Here is a 27,210-nt window from a genome sequence, read left to right as displayed (position 1 = left end):
TTCTAAACCTGAGCTGAAGTGGGACTTCCAGAGCGGGAAGAAGAATTTATTTATAGTATGCACATCTTAGAGTCCCATGTAACAAGAGTGTTTATTTTTCCTCAGGGTGTTTGAACAGACTTGTATGGGTAACGTTTGTCTGTTTGCATGGGGTTATAAATGTTATTGTGCTGCAACAGAACTTAATCTTGGGGAACTCGGCTCCGTTGCTAGGTGAAAATCTCCAAGAGACGCAGAGGTGCCTCTTAGTATAACATGAGAATATTTTTTGCAATCCAAATAAGACTTTGCAAAATTTTCTCTTACTCTTCCTTGTTCAAGAGATTTGTGCCTGAATTATCCTGTTTGCCCAGAAATGACAGGTATTTTGCCAGAAAGGACTTTGTTCACAAAGAACGTTACTTTACATCGTGTCATCGGCCTATGTTGCAGCACAGTAGGGTCTACCAACATAACATGATATGAAGTTACAGGTGATGATGTGGCACGAGTCATGGGCTACCACAAGAAACAACCCTCCCTCCCCTTCAAAATCAAGTATCTGTCATTACATGGGCTTCGTTTCAAGTTTTTTTTAAGGTTTGATCGAACAGGAAAGATATCTGTTCTGGTGGTGTTGGTTTATTGTTTTTAAAGGCATTGGAGCATCTGAAGCTTCAGCTGAAATGGAACCATTTTCCAAGATCACTGAGTGTGTCTGACTTTTTCTTTAAAGTTTATGTCATATTCAGGTAGACAGTATGAGACTTGTTACATAATGCCGGGGCGTTTGAAAGTTTCTGAGCTTTGCTTGTAATTGCTTAAAAATGAATCTGCTAATAAAGACAATAAAGTTTATTGTAGTTGTGGCTGCAAAGTATAAACGACCTCAGCCATTTATAGGTAGTCACATTATGTTTATTTACCATTAATTTTCTATATTTTTCAAATATACATATACCCCTGCAAAATAGGATCTCCCATTTCACCTGCCTTTCCCAGTGTTCAGTTAGACCGGGGTCTAAGGAATTCTTGGAGAGTTATTTCCTGCTACTGTTTGATTTGAAGATACAGGCTGTTTGTGGATGTCTTGCACAGTGATGATATCCCTGTACTATACTCCAGAGATTTTTGGTATATGACCTTGGCATGGCTTGTGGTCCTCTGCTTATTAACCTGCCTCCCCAGGATTTATGTTGAATTTCAAATCTTGAATTCATCCAAGAAGCTACCATTTAATACCGTAATAAATAAATGCTTGGTACCGACACAGCATTTTGAGCCTATCCCTCAGACATTGCAGGATTTCAGGCAGAAGTCAGAAGCTTTTAATTTTTTTCTACTGGGCCTCCCACACCATTATCTCAGGAAGAATCAAAAATTACATCCTTAAAAGCTAGGACAGATACATGCATCTTTTTGTCTTCTACAAATTAAAAAAAAATCAATTACCATCTATTTTAGAAGATCGTGGTTTTATCTGAACCCTGAACTGTTGGCTTATGGTAATTCACAAGAATAAAAATAGTCTAGGGTTATGATCCTAAAATGGCTTTTGTGTGGTATCTCATATACAAATAGCCCAGAGTGTCTTGATTGAAGGTTTTATGACCCTTGGTTAGGATGATCTAAATTTATTGTATGTAAGGATGAATTAGTTAACATGTGTAATAGCTTTTAAGGTGATTGGCATTATTATAGGATATAGACTTGGCAAAATATGGGACTGATAGTAGCAAAAATACTACCAAAGCTAAAGTGTAAAATTGTGGTAATTACTTTATGGCTATGTAAACTGAGTAAGCTGAAAGCGAGATGAAATTGCTGGGGTGGTCTACTTGCTGGAACCAAGTTTCCTGGCTCTTAATGAGTTTGCCCTTTCCATAGTGCTGAGCAAGGTTTGCATCCTGCTGTTTCTTCTTGCATCTCATTTCCAATGGCTTCAAGACTTTGAAGCAATATAATTGGTGTCACTGGCAACACCTCCTGAAACACAAACAGGAAATGGGGAAAAACCCCACAATTGTATGTGCTGATACATTCACATAGACAATTAAACACAATGAATTTTGTGTTGGGAAGAGAGCTTTTTACTATAAACTCATTGATTTGATCTCTTTTTTTTTTTTTTTTTTACATATTCTATACAGATCTAGTATCTAACTGGGAAGTCTTTTTCAGCTAAACCTTTATGACCTTTTTGTAAACTAAACATAAGAAGGGAGAAGGCCGTGCACTAGGCAATTGCTGTAACTAACCAACAGAAAGAAGGTAAATACAGTACTCGGACACATCATGCAGTTATTCAGCGTAATTCAGGGTGTGTTTACTTGATAGTTTTGCAATAAGAACTGCTTTCCTCTCGTGACATATCTCCCAGATTTAACCTGCTTACAGATGCTTCTGAGCATTTGCAGCTCCTGAGCACTCCTAAACGCTGAAAATGCCACTGGGGAAATTAGTAACAGGACTGTCTTACCAGCACAGGAATTCAAATGCTGTGGGGGAGTGACTGGAGACACAAGTTTGCTATGACTTGAATATCAGGGTTTCTTGGCTTTTACTTCATTCATCTCCTAAGGCACAAAGAGAAACTTAGTTTGTTTTTTATTTCTAGAGAAAGAGGCATTTTGCCTTCTACACCCACCATCTGCTTGCCCGTTCCCGGTGATGGCTGGGATATCAGTGAAATACTACGCTGTGGCCTGCAGAGCTTGGCGGCGCAAAATGACCCTGCGTGTGCACAAAGGCATCTGCTGGGAACTGGACGTTTGCAGCAGACGCTGGATCTTAAATAAATTCCAACAAGCAGAGGAAATTGTGTGAGCTGCCTCTTGTCCTGGCCCTCTGATGCAAGCTCACCCTCTCTTTGAGTCTGACACCAGAGCGGCTTCATGCCCCGCATTTTACATTGCTGTGTGCAAGAGAAAATGTTTCTCACCTGGAAACATGCTGCAATGGCAATTCTGAGACTTCCTCTGGAGTAGAGGAGGAACAGGATGGGATCTCACAAAGCCTTTTATTCCGCTTTTTTAGTTTCCTTGTAGGCAGCTGCTTGTCCCCTGCACTTATCCTGAACTGGTTTTTGATCTGCTTTTCTGACTGCCCGGTCTGCCCTTGCTGAAGGGCCACAAGCTGGTACCTGTCAGTAAGTTTTCACAGCAACTGCTTCTTGCTGTTTCATAGAATCACAGAATCATAGAATGGCTTAGGTTGGAAGGGACCTTGAAGATCATCAGGTTCCAACCCCCCTGCCATGGGCAGGGACACCTCCCACTAGACCAGGTTGCTCAAAGCCCCATCCAGCCTGGCCTTGAACACCTCCAGGGATGGGGCCTCCAGAACTTCTCTGGGCAACCTGTTCCAGTGCCTCACCACCCTCAGAGTGAAAAATTTCTTCCTGATACCTATTCTAAATCCACCCTCTTCCAGTTTGAAACCATTACCCCTCGTCCTATCACTACATGCCTTTGTAAAAAGCCCCTCTCCAGCTTTATTATAGGCCCCCTTCATATACTGGAAAGCTGCTATAAGGTCTCCCCGCAGCTTTCTCTTCTCCAAGTTGAACAATCCCAACTCTCTCAGCCTGTCCTCATAGGAGATGTGCTCCAGCGCTCTGGTCATCTTTGTGGCCCACCTCTGGACTCATTCGAACAGGTCAATGTCCTTCTTATGTTGGGGGCCCCAGAGCTGGACACAGTACTCCATGTGGCGTCTCACAAGAGCAGAGTAGAGGGGCAGAATCACCTCCCTCAACCTGCTGGCCACACTTCTTTTGATGCAGCCCAGGATACGATTTGCCTTCTGGGCTGCGAGTGCACATTGCTGGCTCATGTTGAGCTTCTCATCCACCACCCATTATCCGTCAGAAAGAAGACAAACATATAGTAGTGAGAATGACTAAATACAAAATCTTTCACGGAAGATGCTGTAGCTTTTATGTACCAAGAACTCCTGGCTTAAAATGTTTGGCCTGTGTTATATCAGAGATCAGACTGAATGACCCCAAAATTTCTCCTCTAGCCTACAAAAATAGGAAGCAATCAAAGAAAAAAACCACCACCAGCAGCAAAAACAATAAAATGGGATCATTATCCAAAGTCTTACAGTGACTGAAGTGGCACCTAATGGCAAACTGCTCCTGTCCTGCCCAATGACCTTTGAGGATGCTTTTTGCACCCAAAACGATCCACAACCCTTAACTGTGACTTTTGATTCATTTCAGCCACCTTTTTGTGGCTGCTGCTGTGGCTGTAATACATTTATCTTGCAAAACAATCACAATCCGTTAATAACCTAAGCCTTTGTTACTGATTTTTTAATGGGTTCATCCATAAGAAAGACCCCAGCAAGAAGGATGGTCGAAAGACCCCAGCAAGAAGAATGGTCAAAAGACTGACTGGAATTGGTGGTAACAGCCATAAACTGTGCAGACCTTTCCTGCAGGGACATAAACTTCCAGACATCCCAGCAATCTGCTTTGAGCTTCCTTCCAGGCAGCGTTGTTGTGGTCACCATCTCCCCATAGATAACAAAACTGTTTGTGTTTGGGTTTTGTTGGATTTTATTTTCTACTCCCAAGGGGCTTTACAAATGCTGGCTGGACATAGCTGGAGCTCTGCTACAGGTTAGAGAAATGTTTTCTATGTTACAGAAATGCTGCCTGCAATATTAAGGTCGCACCGTCCTAACATGATCCTACCACAGAGACGAATACAGATTCTGATGCATTGTGTTGTGCTATGTCGTCCTCAATTAACTGAAGGCGGTTTGCCTCAGGGCCTGTCGATCCATCTGTTCGTTGGAGCTCGCACCGAATTAACATACAACAAAATCGAAAGATTCTTCCACGACAAACAGCCTGCTCATTCAGCTGTTGTTTCATCGTGGTGCTGTTCTCACCACCACATTTGATTTAATTTGTACGTGTGCTAGTCGTGAAAACAATACTGTCGTACCCTTGCTTTGGGGCATGAAAGGTCAACAAAGCAAAGAGGTGCTGCCTTTTGGGGCAGTCAAAACAGACCATGTAAGATAAATCTGGAATGTCTCGCAGATGCTGCACATTATGGAGCTAAAAAGGTTTTAATCCTTATTTAGAATTTTGTGTGTTTCTCTGTGGGATGTGGTTTTTTTTATAATTGATTTGCACAAGCATCTTGTGTAAAGGATTCCTTACTACACATGAGACTCTTCCCTTTCAATCTCCACCCATCCTGCAATATTAAAAGAATAACGATGTCAGATCTATGTTCTAAGGAGTACTGTTTGCTAAAAAGAAGAGTTATTCAGATCATTAACTTGAGCAGAGATCACAGTAAGTGGGATCTCATAAGCACCTATGAGGTACTATTGAGCTGTTAAACTGGATTAAAAACTGAAGTTGCGTTACTAGTTTCTGTTCCAGTTCATGCAGAAATAATCTTATTTACTATGCAATTTTAAAAATACTTTGAGTTAATAATACGACACTCAAAAATTCTCAGCAGTTGTGTTTAAACTGCTAAGACAAACATTTTCTTTTCTGGTAGCTTCCTAAGTTTAGCACTGTCAACTGGAAAGACTTAAGTACAGTAGATCAAAGGATGGAACTTCCCTATAAATTATTCCTTTTTAGCAGAAAGTAAAAGCTTATTTAGGTAATGAAAATTACTGATAAGTAAGGTTCTCTCAATTAGTTTGTGAGAAATTTCCAACAATATAAAGATCAATGCGGAAAAAATAAAATTTCCATTAAGGATGCTGCATCTATTCAGCCAATAATGCTTTTGCATTTCTCAGCGTGATGTGACACCAGATAATGACAGTGTTTTTAGCTAGCACCTACAACCTGCTCTGGGGGGGGGAGCTTGTGGGTACACTTCTCTACGCTCCCCAGCATCTGCCTTCACCAGCTACAACAGTCATACAAACATGAAGGTGGGGAAGTAACGAATAGTAAAAAGGAAGACATAATATTCATAAGCGTGTTCAGGGTTGCTCCCTGAGCCAAGATAATCCCTTAATATACCAGAGAAACTTGAAAAGATTTTCAAGGTCTGTTTCAGGATCTGCCATTTCAGAATGCCTTAACAGCCCACATTTCTTAAAGGTCTTTTAAAAAGGTCAAATTGGGAAATCATGCAAATTTATCCCTTTTAGTTAGGACACAAAGATATAGGACAGAGAGAAGTCTCTGTCTGTTGCTATTTGTAGTACTCTTGTAGTTAGGATGATGCAAATATTTATTTAGCAACAGTGCTCAAGTGGTAGCACAGCTTTGTCCTCAATTACTAGTACTTAACTCTGCAAGCTTCTAAATATCCTTTTCCCTCAGTGAGATGAAGAATAAACTCCCTCCTGGGTAGAGAGGAACACACATATTTATGCTATTTTGCACCAGTTCTGTGGAGTCTTTCAAAATACGTTAAGATTACTGACTTAATTTTCATGGCAATAAGGATGTAATTTTAACTTACATAAATGAACGAAACAAACCATATAAAGTGGAATTTATTTAATTCATACAGTACAATAAGGAATAAAAGAACTTCTGCTTTACATATGTATTTTATGTTCTTTTTAGGTATTTTAGTTTTAAAACTTAACATTCAGTAAGAAAGTATACTATCAAAAGCCAAGTTTGAAAACCAGTTAGGAAGTATTCTTACTCTTATTCTTACTTGACAGATTGTCACACAGGAATATTTAAAGTCATTTTTTTCTGCAGAAAAGTCAGAAAAAAATCCTTTAAAATGTTCATTAATATTATATGGAGACTTACTTGCGCATATACCAGGCAACTACTTCAAAGCTGTCATACTGGCAGCATCCTGCCATTCCTGTAATCTCTCGTGTATGTAGTTGTAATGTGTTCTAGCTGCATTTTAATAAGTGGTACATTTTAAGATGACAGAAACTAATTAGGACTCTTAAATCTTTCCTGCTACTCAAAGTAACACAGGCTTTGCCACAGGAGTGCATTAAGTATAGTTTGTTTACTTTCAGCTAGTATTTTCAAAAGATGTATGGGACATTCGCTCTGGCTAACTTTTTACATAATAAAAAACATGCTCATCAGAGCATAGCAAAGTGCTGTTTTAACTGTTTGATGAGCTGTTGTGTATCGACATGGCCTGGAAATGCTTCCTCTGACTTCTGAGCAGCTGTGTAACTTCTTTGAAGATCTCCAACCTGTAAGAAACACACAAACTAAATGTGTAAATCCAAGCACTGCAGTATTTGCATCATGTATTCTGTGCAGTACATTTCTGATGCTCACAAGTGTTTAAACATAGCTGGTATTGAGAGTGAACAAATAAACCAGAGTCAGTACGGAGGCTTTTGAACTCAGGGTTATGGCCCCCTTACATCGAAGGATGAGAAGAAAGAGACAGAAATGTGATTTTAATGGGAGGGATGCTTCACAACAGTAACTCTATATCCCATTCCACCTGACTTCTTGGTGAATGGACAAGAAGGTACACCATGCCCAGCGCTTGAAGTAAGGAGGAATAAAAAATGCACAATTTGCTTTAGAACTCCATAAAGGTGCTGTTGTATATACAGGCAAAATACAACCAATCAGGCCTCTGTAAGAGCCGCAACTCCATGTGATTCCCTGCTTCGTCACAGAGAGACACAGAAGTGTTGGACAGCTGATGTTGCTCCTCTGCTGCTTTTAGAAGTGTTTCCACGTTGTTCCCTACCTAGGGAACTTTATTTTTTCCAATATAGCCCTCATTTTTCGAAAGGAGGAAGTGTACCTAAGAAGAGCATCTCAGAAAGTGGGTCCAGCAAAAAGGAACCCAAATGTTTGGGCACACACCTAGCAAAAGTGAAGCTATGGAAAGCGTCAGTAGGAGGCCTCTGCTGCCTGTGCATCAGTCAACACAGAGCTACAGCGCGGCAAGAATTCTCTGAAGTGGAAGAAAACAGGGTCCTGGCCAGAGAAGTTATGTTTTGTAAACCATGGCCTTACACGGAATCTAAGGATTGCATTCATTACCATGCTGCATCAATAGCTAGCTGATCTGGCCATCTGTTTTCTCCCACAACCTCAACCTATGCAGGTTCTCTGTGCAAAAGCTACGTAACAAGGCATTTGCAGACTAGGATTTACTCCTTAATCGGTAAGTACAGAATGCAATTATTCAAAACCATCTTATGTTTCACAATGGAGAGGATACGCTTACAAATTAATGGGTTGTTCTCCCCTTGACGCAATGTTCTTTGGTATCTGTAGGAGTTGGGCTGCCCACGCAACACAGACTCATAACAGAATCTTGAATGTGTAGGCACAAGCAAAGGAGCAATTTTTTCTTGTGAAGAATATAAGGACTTGTACAAGTTTCTCCTTATTAACAGGAATGTTGGACACTATTAGTTCAGTGTCTGAGACACTCTGTATGAAAGAAATTATTAACACACAAAATTGAAAGGTTGTAAAGCTAAAGAACAGACTTGTCTTTTGAGATCACTAAGATCACAGGATGAATAAATGATATTCTTTCTATAATTACTGATTAATCGTATGATACTATTTCACTTCACATTCTGAAAAAGTCAATTACTGTACAGACTGTAGATGGAATTGTTAACGGATTTTTCATCTTCTGGGCATTTGGAAAATTACAAAGTTACTTTATACCTAGTTGGCCTCACTTATTCTCAAAAGCAAGTATTCGAATGACTGCTTTTACACACAAAGCTTCTGGGTATTAAAACGGAAATCGCACTTCAGTTTTCCTTGAGTTTATGCACTCTGTATTCTTTTATCTTACCTATTTTGAATTCTCAGTAATAACAATAAAAACCCAACTGCTGCACCAAGGTTCAATTTTTAGATTACAAGAATAGGATAGTGCATTACCTTCTCTGAGAGAATTGCAAAATTGAAATGGGGCTCATACATATGAGGTGCTAAAGATGAAGCAGTTTGCAGCAAAGCTCTTGCCTACATAGAGAAAGAAAAAAAAAGTGAAATCTGTGAGGGAGGGTAACAAGAATCTAATACAATTTTCATAATTCTTAAAAGAAACCATGCTGTGTTTTCTTTACGACTCCTGTACTACGCAAGCCATATTCAGCTATGTATGAGTTACAACAATAGTACATTCAGGCATAATACAGTTTAATAGCATTGAAATGAATATGACACTTGGTTGAGTCAGAAAAAAACATGTTGGGCTTTACTCAATTAAGCAATTCAGTTCTAAACACTGAAAAGAATATATTAATTAAAAAACCATATTTAAAGTCACACCCCACTGTATTTACCTGTTGTCTCTGAAAACAGTCTTACACATCCCTGAAAACCTAAATTTCATCATAAAAATGTTTATCATAAAAATGTTTTCACACTCAAAAATATTAATAAAATTAACTTTTTTCTGACTAGCAAAATAGTAGCATTAAAAACTAATAAAAATTTAAGTATCGGTGTGCATTTTCATGCTGTAAATCCAATACAAAATTAACTTGTGAATGCCTTTACTAAAAAGATGGAGAACTTTTGGGGAAAAACCCTGATCTTTTATAAACAAAAGTATCTGTAAATTATTTTAGAAGGCAGAGTTAAGAACTTATTAAAACTCCCTAGATCTGACAAATATGGGTACGTGCAACAGTACTCATGAAAGACTATTGTGAAATAAAATGAAATTCAAGATAAGCAAAGTGTCTTCACATTTTTTATTCTTCTGTGCATGATTTTATTGCCATGATGATCCCAATTTTTAACTAGACATGTGATACAGGAAGAAAAAAGAAAACTTTAAGCTGAAAGCTAAAATAGACAGGACACAATTGATTATAAAGGAAAGGCTCTGCAGTGCTAATTATTAGCAATCGCAACATCCACAACTGGACATAAGTTCCACCTGGGAACTAAATGTCTCTAAATTTACTGATTATGAAACTGAAACTAACCGCAAACTTTATTTGTCACTGGAAACATCCAGTGTTGGTGTCATTTCAGTGTTTCCATGGTAATTGCTAGGTTATCTGATTAAAGTTAACTTTGAGAATTTGCTCTTAAAAAAGGTATTTACAAGCCTTTATATTGCACTGTAGTTCTCTGATGTATACATGAATCCATCAAAATAGGCTTGCTCTCATAAGGATTCAAACAAGCCCACAGTAGTTCAAACTGTCCAAAAAACATATTAATTTCCCCTGTATGTGTATAAAAATCAATGCATCTAATCCACTGTGCATGTCACTTATACATCTAAGTGCAATACAACTTAGTATACTCACATTAGGTAAAACGAACTACCAAGCTTACTGATGCAAATTTATTTATCAAGAACCCGCTGCCTTGGGACAAAACTCTAAAGCAATCTCCTTGTTGAAAAAAAGTCTTCTAAGAGCCGATCTGATTGCTTTCTTCTGCCACCCAAGAAGAGTTTATTATCTACATTTATAAACTGAACATACAGTAAAAGTTGTAATTTAAGTGACGATTACAGAGTGATGGGTTTTGGTTTGGGTATCAATTTAGAAAAAAAGATCTCAACAACTGCAAAGCCACTGTCTTTGATGAACATATATTTGGATATGCCTAAGAATGAGCAGCTTAATGGGAGATGGCATGACAATGTGGAGGGTACACTAAAACATGCATAAAATTTATCCACGTTTGCTGCATGTCTTCTGAATTATGACGTTCATATGATGCCTCCACCTCAGGGAAATTACAAATTTCAAAAGAACAAAAGGGCCAAAGGAAGCATTCTGCTTAGGCTGAGATTCATTACCAACCTGTTCAATGTGACCTTTTCGCATTTCCAGCACAGCCAAGTTGTTGTAAGCTTCTGCGTAGTCATTATTGTTGACTAATGTTAGCTTGAAACACTGGTAAGCCAGATTCAGATCTCCTATCCCCTAAAAGCAAGATTGTATTTTAATTTGTGAAAAGATTGGAAACAACATGCATCTGTTTTGTTGTCTAGAGTATCTTTTCACCCATATGTACTCCCATGGAATACAAGTTACAATAAATACACGCTGATCAGAACCATATGTGCTTTCTTCCCAGACCCTCTCATTTGCTTCTTATTCTTCCTCCAGACATAATCGTTTCTCTCCTGCACAAACTTCCATGCTCCAAGTGATATTCACTTCATCTAATTTAACTTTTAGATGACTAAAGTATCATCTAAAGACTACGCTATCTGCTACCGTCTATAGCAGGTTAAGAAAAACAAGAGATGTCTCCAGAGGGGAAGTCATCTTGCCTCTCTGTCACTACACAGATTAAAAAAAATCACATATAAGCTTACTTTTTAGAAGATAAAAATTAAGGGAGTTTTATTTCTTTGTATGGAGCAGCTGACTGCTCTTTAATGCTCTAGTGTTATGACCAATACTGATACAGCATCAGGTTAAACATTAAAAGTGACAAATGCTGAAAAACATAAGCACATCAGTTCAAATATCAGTGGTTTAGGCAGTATAAATTAAATGTGTTTATCCTAGTTGCAATACAATCAAGATGAACAGTTGCGTTTCTCTCTGACTTAAATCATAATCTGCATTTGAAGACAACTCATATTACAAAGCTATAAAAAACTTCATTCAGTAACCTTATTCTGAGCACGCAGCTAAACAGAAATTTAACACAACTTCTGGAAGAACTTCTGCAAAAATGGGCAATGAATGCAAATCAGTGTAGAAAATTAACAAATTTTATCACACAATTACACAGTATTTCTATAGCTGCCTGTAAGACAAAAGAACATGTCTTCTCAACTATGACATACATAGTGCTTTAGTGTCTGCTACATGCTGCTGAATACTATTTTTATGACAACAGAATCGGTCTAATGCTCCATGTAACACAAATAACAGCTCAGAGAAAAATATTGAATTCAGTTTTTTTGTCAAATTAGTTTGTATTGCAGCAAAAGCCTTCAAGGGCTGGTATGTGTTGTGATATTTTTAGAAAGCAGGGAAGGTTAAACACAGTGGGGAGGGAGCATCTTTTACCACAACTAAGCCACATTTTGTGAAAATGTACAGAACTTCTTTCTTTTGCCTCCTCCTCTCTACTGAAGTGCAAATAAACCTTTAGTCTGTACTGCACTTTATCCCGTACAATATCGGGTTTCGTATTTCAAAGTAGGGCAATGACTCCTTCCTACTTATTCTTTTTCCAGTTTTTGTAAAATTATATTTATTCAGAAAGGTTGTTAATATTTTTCATACCACTGCCACATGTCCCAGGTTGTACCACACATCTGCGGTCTCCTCCTCATTTTCAGCCAAAAACAGTGCACGTTCAAATGAAGAGAGTGTCATATCGTATTGCTGGGCATAGAAGCAACAGAGGCCCAGATTGTTAAAAAGTTGGCAGTTATAAACACCCATCTGCAGAAGCCGTCTAGATTGAAAGAAAATATTTATTTTTTTAGATTAATTTCAAGTAAGAGTTCTATTCTAAATGACAAAGTTCTCTCCTCCTTTCCCTCTGTTCTGAGAAGGTGTAATAACCAAGTGTTACAGTCTTACACTTGGCAAAGGTTTCATGGAGGGCAGCGCAGGGCGTTTTTGCTTAGTAGAATCAAAGCTGGGCAAAATAGTCTGTGTAAATTAGATAACTTTTGTCTTTTTGACTGTGCCACATGATCTGATGTTCCCGTAAGACAGAGCTGTACGCAGACTTTTCGCTATTTCCTTTTTCCAATCCCTCAACCTCAATCAAGCTGTAATTTGTTGCAGTTACTTTTTATAACTCTTCAGATTCCATTTTGCTTGATTCCTGTCCTTCAGCACTGCTCTAATCAGTACTGGTACATCTAGTATGTGAATCTTCATTAATCCTACGTTTGAAGCATAACTCAGACTTTGATTCAAACTGATGTTGTTTAATGTGTCTTTTAGAACAGAGATGCTTTATAAAAATTCTGTTGATTAATATTTATAGGAAAAATATACACTAAGAGGCCCAGGGACAAAGAGGGCTGCTGCCTGCGGCATGACTGCGAGTTTCTGAACCTAAAGCATAAAATAGCCCAGGTCCAACAGAAATGAGATGGTAGTGCTTATACCGACTTAATCTGCTCTTAGACTTAAGAAAATGAGTCAGGCTCCTTTGCACTCTGACTGTATTGAAATAAAAAGCAAGCAGCATCATTTAACACTATCTTTTTATGTCTTTCAGAAATACATGGGGGGAAGCCCAGCCCACGTTCAAGTAAGGTATTTTGTGGTCACAATTGCTCGTGACTTCAGTTGGGAGTTTTTCAAAGACTACTCTTTTTCAAAGGGCTAAAGAGGAAGTCCATGTGCCCTCTGAATGCAACTGAAGCTGAGAGTAAGGTCCAGTGTTTTCAAACTGCCTCATGCTGTGAAAGATAATTTCTTGTTTATTAATCAAATAATAACTGTTTTGATAATCTTTTTTGACACTTCTACATACTCCACGTGCAATGATGACAAGGTTTTAAAAGAAAGATATAATTATCACTGGCCGAGAAGATAATTAAGTTGGTATGCTGATTTTATGCTGATATTTGTCCAAATGCTCAATCATCCTCCCATGCCAATCTCCTAATGTTTTTTTTTTTTGCTATCAGCATTACAAAAATCAGCCCTTTATATTATCCTCCCACGCATTCAGTTCCCCCTCCCTCCCCACAAGTGTAGATACCTATAAAACCGCAGAGCTATCTCGGGCTGGTCTGAATAAAAATGGTTACTGCCAATGCATGCAATGGCTTCCACGTGAGTATTGTCTTGTTTTAAGACGTCTTTATAGTACTCGGCAGCTGAGGAGATATTGTTCATTTCCTATACAATTGGAAAAAAATCAGATTAATTCTACTTTTTGTCACTGATTTTTATCATAAAACTTATTAAAATGTCAGTCTGCTGAGTGCTTTATCTATGCCCTCTACAGTACTTAATCGAGATTAATTATGTATGCTCTTACAGTTCTCTGATCATACAATGCAACATCACCAATTGGCATCTTCACAAGCAACACACACACTCACAAGAAGAATGCATATTAATTTATCAGTACTAGCTGTACCTGTCATTAACTCTATGCCACAGCTACAAAAAGAGATTAATTTGCTTTTTATTTTTCAGGAAAACAGATTGGTCAGAAGCTTAGCATGTGCAATAGGCATTTGCTACTTTTTGCATAATGCCTTGTGATACACAGTACTGTGCAGTTGGTTTCCCAGTATGGTAACGTACAGTAGACCTATTTCCCTAGTCAATGCCTCAATTACTTACAATGCTTTGTAAGTCAACTCATGAATTGCTCTGAACACAAATGAGAATACAATTGCATATGAAGAACTGTTATATGCCTTTGAAAACAGGAATCACAAATTTATTACCAAAACTAGTACTAGCTAGGATATGCCAGTTAAGAGAACTATGTTGTATAAAAATATATGCTTGGATGTATGCTGCTTGGAAGATGAATTAGGGTGAACTCATTGCTGTAAACAACGTCACACTGTTTCTGAGGAGTGCAAGTCACCAGAGGACTCTACCACATATCAGAAGAAAATAAATTAAAAGATCAAAACACACTTCTGCATTCAGAGAGGAATAATTTCTACCTGTGTGCTGTAGGTACACTGTACTCTCAACATGACCACAGAATAAACTTTTATTTAACCTCAGCAGCATACTTAGCTATGAAAAAATGTATTTCCTGTGATTAAAGGAAACAGTACTAAAGCAGTCCCTTTAAAAATAATGGGTTTTTGAAAACCAAAAAAGGTCTACAACTCTTCCTACTGTCAAACGGTAGTGACAAAGAAGAAAAGCTCTGATTAGGATGCCTGATGCATATATTCCACTTGTGAGTGTATGTAACAAGAACAGCACTATGCTGCAGTACAAATCTTTGCTAATGAAGCTATAATCCTGCAGTCAGGTGTCAGTGCAAAACTAGACTCTGTCAACTATATGCTGCTCTTTAATAATTCCTTAAAGGGTTATGCAATGCTACGTCTGGTTCTGCAAAATAATATCCATATTAAAAACTGTTTAACAATTCAGAAACAAAAGCCTCTGAAAATCATGCAGCTCTTTTCTTCCTTGCTGAAGGACAAAAAGGATTTAATATGAAAATGGATTAATGCTTAGGGGTTAGATGAGAATGATGAGAACAGGAAAGAATGCCAAGTATGAATGTAAACCAAAAAACCCAAATTCATGACTTTGTTTAAAACATTTGGAATAGCATCATTACCAACTTTCAGTGAAAAACAATATTAAGTCCACTGTTTGACGTGAAAATACACACTTTTAAAATACAAAATACATGGTTACCAAGCTAAAATGAAACTACTTTAAAACTAATCCTACTTAAAATAACATCTACTTCCTAAACTAAGAAACATTCATATTCCAACTGTTCTCACTGGCTTAAGAAACTAACAGCAACACTTAGTGCTCATAAAGACAACACTGACGAGTAGACTATTTTGCTGTTTAATCCTGCTAGCCAGCTGTCGATGACTTGAGCAGTTTTAATATGATGAAACATATATAAACTAGACCTAGCTAAGTGCACAGCCTCTGGACCACTTGACTTCACGTGGACTTGCTTCAAGAGTATATGGGATCTCACCAGTACGACTAACCATTTAAACAAACAAGCCTGTAAGGCTCCCCTGACATTCCTTTTGTATCTTTCTGTAATGTTACCTGTTTTGCATTAGTGATACTGAAAATCAGCACAGTTAATTTTTGATGACATTACAGTTATATTCAACTATTAGCTCTTTTATCTTGCTCAGGCAGCTAACCTTGGCCACAATGGTAATTGCATAGAGGGTCCATACCTCATAGATTCTGGCAATTCCACAAATAAGACTCACTTCTCCAGGAAATCGATCTAACCCTTGCTTGAAAAGGTTCAAAGCCGTTACAGGCTGATCCAAGCGCAAATACACCTAAGCAAATAAAAAGTGTTTATAAATGTCAAATGTCTGACTTTTATACTTGCACTGCTGTTTAAGAAGGAAGATAAATAAAAGGGATGACACCTCCCTTTATGCAGTAAACCGTTAGCAGATATGGTTAATAATACTGGGGAAAAAATAGAGTGAATAATGAATAAATCTCTGTAATGAAGATAAAAGAGGCTAATTAAGATAATTAAATTTGCATGCATATCATCTAGACATTATTAATTCATCTGGACATCACTAATAAACAAAAATAGTATCTTGTTATTTACTATCATATCAAAATAATATACTTTGACACTGAGGTGAAGGTATCACCTTGAATATTTTCCTGTTTAATATATTCTTTAAAATTTATGTTTAGGCTTGAAAGAACTAGATCTTCTGGTTGATAGTGAGGGAATACCAAAATATTTTACTTAGTTAAATAAGACTGCACTACACAGAGCAGTAACACTTTCCAATTTCCTTACTGTTCTGCCAACCTCCCCTGTCACAAACAATAAAATCCCGTAACAGAAAGAGGGCAGTTTGGTCTCTGTGATTTTGGCTTCTGTGTGAGAACTGGATAGAGGACATCCACATATTGATAGAGACCACCTCTGCAGCTGTCAGAGTACAACCGTTGTGGGGTATGGTAAATACAACTACAGCAGAGGAAAAAAACCCACACACCTACTTTGGGAAACTAGATGGCTAGAGCGATTAATCCGTCTCCCACTGAGTGGAAAAGTGTTTTGAGTGCTCCCATTGGAGAAATATTATGTTAAATAGTGCTAATAGGTGATATGACCGAAACAGGGAAAGAATTGTGACTGGTATCCTGACACAAACATTTTGTGATGCTCTGTAAGAAAAATATCAACACGAGCTGAATACCCGAGAAACCTCCAAACACATTTTCTGCATCTGCCCTTGAGCTTCATGGGCTTTTGAGTGCCAACAATCAAAATACTCGTTAAAAGTTAAGTTCTTTATTTGCATTCCTATAGATATATACTGCTGGAGACATTTGCAAAGAATTCTTTCCTATGACCACTCCAGTGACATTCTTAATTGTCAAAGAGCTGTCGACTGTGAGTGCCTTCCTAATAATGGAACTACCATTTCAAGTCCATCACTGGCAAAAAGAAAAAAAATACAGTCAATTTTTTCCAGTCATTTTGCTTATGTCACTTCCATTCCCTGTATTAAGCTAGAAAACTAATTCCTTCTTGTGAAAAGCCATCAAAGGAGTGAGGGATTTGTTTTTTTGGGGGGAGGCATGTTACTTGGTAGACTAGAACTGCACTCATGACACTATCAATAAATATGCTTTAAATCAACAATTTATTCCTAATGCACTCTATCTGGGCATGTTGCTGTATCTTCAACTAATTTGCTATACTTTTTCTTTTATAAACCATGCAGTACTTGCTGATGAATTTTATGTCTGCATTAAATTTTAAACTTTAAATGATTGTTTCCATTGTGACTGTCATGGTCCTTATTTTCTTCTAGCAACAGTTTTCTACAACTAAATTACTCTGTAAAGAGTTTCAGTGGAAAGTACCCAGATGAAAGAGAATACGTGATAGCTGGGTATAGCCCAAACCACGATAACTTCTTAATTAAGAAGAACCTTGGCTGGTTGTTTTACTCCTAAGCATCACCTATGTGAGTGACTTGTAAAATTTATCCTAAATATGTGTAGTAAGCCAGTGCATGCTGGCATATCTACAAATAATTTTCTTTGTTTGAACTGAGATAAAATTTAAATTAGATGTATTTTTTTGTTTTGTTTGCTTGTTTTTTACCTGATCTAGCTATGAAGCATGGCTATCTTCATATTCTTAGGGCAAAAAATTAAAATGGTGGACAGGAAACTCCACTAGAACTGCTCCTTTTTTATCTTTTTATGTTTGTTTATGAAGTATGTTTTCTGAGCACTATGACTCAAGTCTGATCTACTGGATGATCTGCTTTGGAGTGCACCTTCATCTGGAGGTGCGCTCCAAAGATGCACTTGCTACATATCCTCTGTACAAATATTACACTAAGGCAACACAGCCACTGTACTCTACTGCATAATTCCCATATCCAGTGGCACATCACACTGCCCAACATCTCTGCAAACTGTAGAGCTGCTGTCCAGGTGCGCGGCAACAGAAATTAAAAGATAGGTGGAACAATTTCCACCTACTTGCAGCCGCTCTGGGGAGACCTGATCTTTAAGACTACGACAGCTATAGTTATTAAGTTTTAGATGCTAAACACACAATGGCTCCATTTTCTTTTTGGTGTCTCTCTTGTCTCTGGTAAAAATATCCCATTTCCAGCTCTTCTGGGTCATGAAATACATTGTAATTTCTCAGCATCCCTGACTTCTTTAAAGACTCCTTATTTTTTTAGTTTTCTTTTGGTCTTTTATCTTTTCATAAATTACACTGCAAGGAAGAGTTATCTTTATGGAAAATATTTAAAAAAAACAGCTGTTGTAATAATGAATATAAACAGAAAACTAATTGGTACTGTAGTATTGGTCTGTTTGCACAGAACTTGATGCAATCCTGTTTTTCTTTAATGGTTGCTTAACTCAAGCCTTATCTTTTCAGTACTGTCAGATTGAGCTGTATCTCAGTGCCCTACTCTATTGCCGGTCCACCCACAGTCACTAAATCATGTTGTGTGATGCTTTATACTTGAGCGAGCTGGTCTATGGAGTGGGAGGTGGAAGTTCAAATGCAACTTGAGCTAGTAATGATGTGGGGGGATGCATATCTCCCATAACGAATCACTGTTTGTTAATCCAATTACTCTGCCAACTTAATCACTTTGTGTAGCTCGTGTTTTGCAGAATGACTCCTGGTAGTGACAGAAATCTAAAATTACTAAGCTCAATTGAGTAAGCTAACTCCAGCTGCTGTACGGAAGACAAGTCTCCAGAGAGCAATGATGATCACTTAAATACAAAACATAATTGCTCAATAAACGTAAAGGTAAAGCAAATACCATAATATGAATATCTGAATTATCTACTAGCAGTGATGACTTTTGGATATGCCTGTGACAGCTGGCTTCAAGGGAGCTGATAATGAGCAACTGATTGCATCTCCTTCTAGGACAAGAGGAAGAAAAATGCAGTTTTAGATTCTCACAGGCCACCTTTTCTTGAATGCCTTGGGAAATGTTTAGAATCTGATGTGTAGCCTGGTAAACAAGTAATGCTGAGGCTTAGTTGCGCCACTTGTTCTTTTAAAGCTTTTAATGCCTTTATTTTGACAGAACATTCCCTGTTTCAAGGTCTCCAATTGCTTCCTTTAAGCTCACTTTGTTTTGATTTTGCTTATGAAACTAGGATTTTGAGATTCACTCTTCGCTTACTGATTTATTGCATTAGTTTCCTAGGAGACCATATATAGCTACATTGTTCTTGATACTGGAACTCCAATAATTCTTTAGCTATATAATCCTCACTGGAGTTTAGAGCAAAGAATACAGTGACATAGAAGGTAGGAGTTTTGGCGTTTGTTTTTTTTGTACTGTTTTAGGATTTTTTTTGTGAAATCTGGAAGCTCCAAAATCTTTTTGTAAACTATAGACTTCAATTTCAACTGTTAGCATATATTGCCTCAGGTCTGTATGGAGATCACACACTATTAAACTTAATGGTGTATCAAGCTCAATACTCAACTCTTCTGGCGTATGGACTTCTCAGGGATAGTCTGGAATTTCACTTAATTCTTAAACAAGTAAACCTATGACTTACTTTTGCCAAATACAAGATTGTATCAACCATGTCCTGTTGCTTGAGAGCTGACTTAAATTGCTTTTCAGCTTCACGATATAATCCTAACCTAAAGAGACAACAGATAGATATAGAAAATATTTGTTTGTGGTCTGTTGGCTTTTTTTTTAAAAAAAAAAAAAAAGCAGCTTATTAAATAATGAAGCAGTGCCCACTAAATCAAACATGAACTGCCCAAAAGCATACTTTAAGCATACTAAAAGCATTTGTGTGCGTGTTAATAAAAACTATGCTGTTAGATATATGAAAGTTACAAAGACAGCCATTCAAAACTACAAAAAAGACAATTTCATAAAATTTGGCCCCCTTTAGTACATGAAGCCTTCTGGTGCTAATTGAATAATGATGTACTTGTTTTCATGGGACTCCCTCCTGCTCTTTGCTCAGACTGGACAGTAGAAAATGAGCAATTGAAGTCATGCCTTAACCTCTACCCACATAGTTCTGGAGCAGAATTTCCTCACTCATGGCAAAGATCATGTAGATACTTTCCATGTAAAATTTAGGGAATGCCTAGTCATCTGTAAAAAACTTTCTCCTAGACTTGTATGGGAAATGGCAAAACTTCTGTTGCTGATATTAAAAATCTTTAACTGTGTGTTGAAAACATGCTGTATTGTAAATGGCATCACAGCTTAAGACCATCCAAGCAGGTCACTTAGGAGGGGGCAGTGTATGGCATGTGAACCTCACAGAAGTCTGTTTCATCTCAAAAGCACTTGTTTTGCAGTATCAGTGGGGAATATTTTGCAGTAATCTATAAATTCTATATAGACTACAAAATTAAGAGGATTGTACCATTTCAACAACAGCAAAAATGTACACTTTCTCATATGCAAATTGCCTTTTCTTCAGCCAAAGACCACATATACTTGGTGAAGAAACACAAAACACAGGCAGAACAAGCCAGCCAAAACAAAGTAACACAGTCAATGGGGACACAAAATAATCTGGGAACCTGGAAGTACATGTGCCTGCTTGGATGCTTTAGACTCTATAACACTATTCATAAAAATCCTGAAAGTGATGAATGCCCTCTAAGCTCAAAAAAAAAAAAAAAAAAAAAATCAGTCTAATCTACTAAAGAATGTCAAGTAAAGGTTAAGGATAGTGAAGGATTTCATTAGTTTGGGCATCTAAAAAGAAGCAATAGTTTCAAGCCAAGATACAATATGAAATTTTAAAGGGCTAACTGCTTTGTATTATCACCCTGTTCATACAAGAATTGCTTGCAGAATTGTACGGATTGCAGATGATGCTTCAGTTTTTTAACAACCAATACCTTATTCATATGTTTTACATTCATGGGACACACACATGGTAAAGAATGAAAGGGGGAGCTGCCTCAGTACTTGTTTGAATTTCGGGAAGCAGGGCTGTATTAGGAGGAGTTTCACCTGATTTGGTAGAACTGGTTGTTACAGTCACAGGTAGATCCTACCACTTTCAACTGCTTGCAAGCTCTCCTCCCTGCCATTGCCACTCTTTCCTCATAGAGGCACATCGCTGCACGGCATTGGGGTACTCCTAAGTCATTTGAATCAGATGCTCAGGTACAGGGTGCCAGCCCTGAGGGCTTGGCATCTTTGGAACTGGTACTTCTTGGGCAATGTACCTCTGGCAGGAAGCGTCTAACATCTAACATGGATACCTCATTTTTTACTATTTCATCAATCTGAAGCCCATATTGACAGTTAATTTCTCAAGCTAATATAGTAATATTCATTTTGTGTGGTCTGTTTTAACAATAGTTCTTGGCATTTATTTACTGACTTTTCAAACAATGACTTTGAAACACATTAACAAAGGTGAAGATGCAGCTAATTCACTTACATAAAGGTACTCAATGTTGATGTCTACCTCAAGCAGTTGAACATAATCTCCTTGTATATTAAAGGAGATTTAACTGTAAGCACAGCACTCTCCAACCAAATACTTACTGAAATATTTCTCAGTGTCCAGCATTGCACAATATACCCAGCAGTTCAGGTCCTCCACTCATACTCACTGATCACAGAAGAAATGAACAACGGCTTACCTATAGTAGCACTTCCCAATTTGGACTTTCCACCACCAGTCCTTGAATTGTGCGTGCTCAGTGGCAAGGGCTGCCAAATCTAAAGCCTTCCAAAACAAACCCATCATCTTAACATTAATACCTCCAATGTTTACACAAAGAAAAAGAACACGAAGTGAACAATGTAAAGATTTTTGTAAAGAGAAGTTTTTGGAACAAAAAGTTCTGGTAAACTTGAGGCGGCGGCACTGCTTTGTTTAGTATTTTTATAGCTTAGTGCATAAAGTAGCTGAAAGGATACTTTGTCCCTATAAGAACATGGAATCCAACTAGCTTCTAGTAATTCAAAGAAAAAATATAAAATTAATTTGATCGGATTCCCAAAATGCTGCTTCAGGATACACAGAGCATTTGTGTAAGCCAACATACTTTTTCCAAGCTTCACATCTTTGTTCAATAACAGTTGTTACGAACAAGTAAAAACATACTAAAACAAAGAAATCAGTTCAGCCAGTTTGAAATACTGTAATGTCATCTCATTGCTAATATCAGGCTGCCTGCACTTCTGGGAACTCTCAAATGTGTACAGTAAGAAATACTTCTTCCTTTAAAAAGTCTACAATGTAAATAATTATTTTATGACAGATAGGAAAAATAGATAAATATTCTAAGAAATAAATAGCTATTGATGAGGGCGGAGGTCTAAAATCTCTTTTATCTGGTATATTGGAAAAGTAGGTATGCTAACGAAGGTGCTACCTACCAGCCACCACAGACAGAATCTATAGCTTTTCATGTTTTAGCTATAACTTCAACATTTCTGTTAAAACAAATGGATGTGTGTTCTGTACCAAAAACTACCAAAGCAGCAATTGTTAGTGTTCCTTTTTTTTAAATTCCATTTTGTCGCAGAACTTAACAAAGCCATGCTACATTTGCTACTTATATTTTAGGGATGTAATCAGAAACAGTCTAAAAGGCTTTAACGCAGTATTTTTATAACAAAGAACTGACCTTTTTATGTTTTCATAAACATTTTGCAGACCACAGAAATCAGAAGCTATCTATCTATTAGGAACAATACGGAAAAGTTCTGTGCACTGGCCACTCGGTAGCAGAGGAAGCAATAATTTCCAGGAAAAAAAATAATCTGGATACTTGACATACTAGAAAGAGCCTAATTTAGTGACATCTACATCTGGGTTTGATTTCTGTTCTTCCTGCTAGCAAAACGAGGCTGCAGGTAATCAACGGGTGTAGATTTGACTAGCAGGGCAAAGTTGCTTAGACATGTTGCTCTCTTCTGGCTCTGTAAGAAAGAACAATTTGTTTTCTGTAGCAATTCAGGCTAAGGGGTTGCACTGATGCTGTCCTCAAAGAGAAAGAGACAGCTGTCATTCTTCGCCTCTGTGACAGGAGAGAGAAAACTGAGGAAAGCTTACAAATCTAAAGTTACTCTTTCTTCCAGTTAGGTGCAATCCTTGAAGACCTCAGACAGCAGCTCTTATCTCGGTTGCCCTTTGTTTCCTAATGGCTTTGCAAATTGCACCCCAGGGCCTGTGGATACTATAGCAATAACAGGGAAGCAGCTTGCTTCAGGTCAGAATTTAGCGTTTTCCCTTCCAGACAAATAGTTTCTTTCATCTGAAGATGTATAAGAAGTTTTGTCCGAGTACTGGGAAAATTTGGGAAAGTAGTTGATGTTAAAACCTTGCTTACTTTTCTTGCGTTTGCAAATGTATAAACGATGTGTGGGTCTGTCAAATACCATACCTGCTTCTAACGCAGCATGAGCAGCCACTTAAAACGGGTAAGGATCATACTGCAAATAACGAGCTTCAAAGAGCTTTCTTTGGAGTCCTCTGATGATGAGTATTCAAGAAGAAGGATCGAATTTCAAAAAACGATCCCTTCTGTAGCTACACATTCAGCTTTCTTTCTGGTACCCTAATTATTTCTGATAACTATTTTATGCAAGGCTAACAATCTCCAATATTGGAAAGTGGGAACTAAGACTGCTTCGGGCTTAGTAGACACTAACATCAGCAATTTATCTCTCCGTGCAGATCCTGAATTCTTACTGGGATCTCAGTAATAACATCAAGAAACAAAGTATGACTTCATTCTGAAGTTAGTTTCTGAACTTAAGTCATGTTTTTATACTTTCCTATTAAGGAAGTAGGAAAAGAATAGGAAAATCCTGTTTCTGACACTTTACAAGCGATGACAAAAACTTTAGTCCAAAACCACTGCAAATGTTACCATCTTCTAGAAAGTGTTTGCCTGAAAAGGCTTTGTGCGTATCAATGTCAGCTTTTTGCATGCTAGTAGTTAGACTTTCTGCTGGTATTACAACAAAATCTTTTGACAGTGCGGCCTTTGAAATGTTAGTAAATTGATTAAAACAGACTTTTAAAAGTCAAAGCCTTCACCTTGCCATGTCAATACCAACTGCTAGCATATTTCAATTTCAGTTTGCTGCAAACTTTTTTTGTTTTAATTGCACAGTTTAGGTACAAATCAATGTTCAATCTGCACAGCATGTTAATTTAAAACTAATCTATAATAGCAGTAGTAAGTGTTATGTCCTGCACTCCTGTGCATTGCTGAATGTTGGTGCAGTCGTATTAATAACTAGAAGGGAAAACCAGCGCAGATTGTGGATTGGCAGATACTCGTATGTCCTTCTGAGGATTTTTTCTTCTAACGTACATACCAGAAAAAAAACACCCACTGATTGTCCCAAAAGTTTTAATAAATTTTAGGATATAACTCATCATCTGGAAATGTTGGTCAGCTGAAACTGTTACGGAGTAGAGAATTTAACATAGTTACTCACGTATGCAGGAGCCTATTTCAATAACAGTATTAGCCCTGGGAAGCCTTTCAGAACAAACTTATTTTACTCTCAGTTCTTATATTTGTGCAAATAAAAATAATAACCCCCCCAATACTTAGCGGGTTATCTGTTTTTGAAAAAAAAAAAAAAAAAAGTTGTTTTTCTTAAAGAATACATCAGAACTGTTTTTAAATGAAAAAGAATGTAGATTCTTTAATTGTAACTGTATTTAGCATGATTTTGAGATCCATTTTTTTACCGTTACTTTCCTTAGCTAAACTGTATTATAAATAGGACTTCCAAATCATCTATCATATAAAACTGCTTATAGGGTTGTGGTAATTTACTATTGTATTGCAAAATTAAATTGGTAAATGTACATTTGTTTGAAACTTAGTAATTTAATACACAGTATTGTATGCACCAAGAAATAGATAAAATGGAAACAACAGCAAGCGTCTGCTCCTTCTTTCACATGCTGTTGAATAGCAGTAATTCTCCCAGCAACAGTTATTGACTAAAGTCTTATTCATAGACAAATCAAGACAGGATAGTCTAGAAGATAGCTGTGACATTAGCCATAGTCAATTTAGTGAAATTTCTTTCAGTAACTGTTTTCTGGATTTCCGTAGTTTGTAAACCTAACATAATTCGATTATAAATAGATTTCTATCAGAGAGTATAAATGTCAGAGTATTAGAAAGAACTAAGGAAATATCAGAGTTCACGACTTCTGGCCCCAAGTATATATTGTACGCTCATTTTTCTTCCTCAGGACAAAGTGTCTTGTCATCATTACCCGCCTGTGAATAATGGCAGAATAAGATGTCACTGTCCACTGGTGAAAAAGCGGCAACTGAAATCTTTCTGGACAAGTCTTTTAAATTGGCCTGGCCTTAAGAGCATTCATCCCATAAAACGGCTTCTAGAAATAGCTCAAGGGGTACAGAAGATCAGTTATTAAGTATATGTGTTCAAAAGGAAACAAGTGTTCAAAAGAACAACAATGGACAGGGTAATAGTAATTTCTTTAGAAAACTGTTTAATTTTTCATTAAATAAGATGAAAGACTTTTGAATACATTTTCAAGTGCTGAAAAAGCTCAGTGTTTCTCTCTTCTTGAATCCGCACGTTTCTGATAATTGATAGATTACAGGTGTATTTACTTTTAATCTGAACCAAGATCCTAGTATTATTTGTCCAGCTGAATGCACACTGATGAATGATATTTCTCAACTGAAATCGCTAAGGCTTTTTTTTTTCTTTCTATATACTGGCTGAATACTAAACAGAAGATAAATAATAAAACTGCCTTTGCTTCTTAAATAATAATGCAGTTGAGAACAGTACAGACTGTTCCAGATCAGCACAGTGACAAAGGAAGGATATCATCACTACTACTTCTGTTTTATTTGCAAAACTGCAGGAACTGGTGTTCCAATTCTACCCATGCAGAAAGTCCACAAGTAAAGGGCTTTTCAGTCTATACAGTAACAAACAGAAGCTTTCCCAAGCTTCCAAGCTGTCCAAGCTCTTTCATTTCATCTCATGCAGAAAAGTGCTGTTTTCAATTTTTTTTTTTAAGAATGTGCAACATGACACAGTAGCAGGTAATACAAAGATGCAAGAGATGTCACTGAATGTTCTAATGGGTGATCAAGCAAGATCCAGATCAACTTTTAAAGTTAACATATATGCTGTTTCTCTGCTGAATCCCAAGCTACCAAATTCTTTTCTGGGAGAAGCAAAAAAATGAATTAGTGAAATGCCATTGGTAGGAGAGGTGAATAAACAGTGACGCAGTCAAGTTTAAGCAGAAGTTAAAAGTATTTCTTTCTTTGTTTAAGAAAAAAATAATGCAGATGAGGTTCAAAAGGAAGGGAGGACAGTTGGGAGAATAGAATTACATTGAAAATGGTGTAGAAAGCATGGAAGAAAAGAGGAACGAAAGCAAACTAGAGAAAGCAAACTGAAAACATAAAAAAAAGATCTCTTCAGAGATACACATTACATTACAAAGGCACCTCGTACTGTGAAGTGTGACACAATTTTTTTTTTCCTACAAGATGCTATCATGAACCAAACATGTTGATTTCCTTCTCATTAGATAATAAACTGTGGTGACTAAGCTGACACTTCTTTGCTTATGGATATTTATTCAAATGGCTTGGGTGCTTAAAAAAACACAGGCAAAACTTTCCCTGCAAGACAGTGATTTGGGATTCTCAGAAAGGATTTCAAGATACATGCGACACAGTGTAAAAACATCTTACAATTTTTTTCTGGAGTACTTGGAAAATTCCTTTCATTGTTTGAAATTATCTGTCTAGCCTAGAAGATCTTGCTTGTCAAAGTGTAGGTCACAGGCACATGTGGCATCTTATCAAGTATCACTCTTTTATACTTAGTGAACAGCATTCTCAGTAACAAACAACATAAATTTTAATTATTAGTGGCATAAAACCTAGGCACTTTCTTCACATTCAGTATCAGAATATGTAAATTTTAATTTCTATTTCTCTCTGACACTTGCACTTACTCTTTCAACCATATTTTGGATTAACAGTGCACTGTAATTCAATCCTCTTAAAAGAATGCTATGCAATAAATTGACCGTGTACAACTACAATAATTTGATACTAGATTAAAAAGCTTCACATTTGGAAAT

At 37.3% G+C, this 27,210-nt stretch overlaps 1 protein-coding gene across 3 annotated transcripts in view; it reads right to left on the bottom strand.

Annotated features, from left to right (window-relative positions):
* Positions 1-6,470: 6,470 nt before the first annotated feature.
* Positions 6,471-27,210, bottom strand: part of TTC8 (tetratricopeptide repeat domain 8) — a 45,627-nt gene continuing 24,887 nt past the window's right edge. Inside the window, exons 8-15 of one of the 3 annotated variants that reach the window (XM_082485434.1) lie at positions 21,725-21,810; positions 19,648-19,735; positions 15,774-15,884; positions 13,613-13,752; positions 12,169-12,343; positions 10,723-10,845; positions 8,831-8,914; positions 6,471-7,152 (exon numbers count right to left, since the gene is read on the bottom strand). In XM_082485434.1, coding sequence (XP_082341560.1) covers positions 7,036-7,152; positions 8,831-8,914; positions 10,723-10,845; positions 12,169-12,343; positions 13,613-13,752; positions 15,774-15,884; positions 19,648-19,735; positions 21,725-21,810 — 924 coding nt within the window. In that variant the 3' untranslated portion in view covers positions 6,471-7,035. The remainder of the gene's footprint in view (positions 7,153-8,830; positions 8,915-10,722; positions 10,846-12,168; positions 12,344-13,612; positions 13,753-15,773; positions 15,885-19,647; positions 19,736-21,724; positions 21,811-27,210) is intronic. The other 2 variants (XM_082485435.1, XM_082485436.1) reach the window with 2 other exon arrangements.

This window comes from Vanellus vanellus (genome assembly GCF_965231255.1).
Source record: "Vanellus vanellus genome assembly, chromosome: 6".
NCBI lineage: Eukaryota > Metazoa > Chordata > Aves > Charadriiformes > Charadriidae > Vanellus > Vanellus vanellus.
The sequence above is the reverse complement of the archived record's forward strand: the minus strand, read 5'-3'. Positions and strand labels throughout refer to the sequence as shown.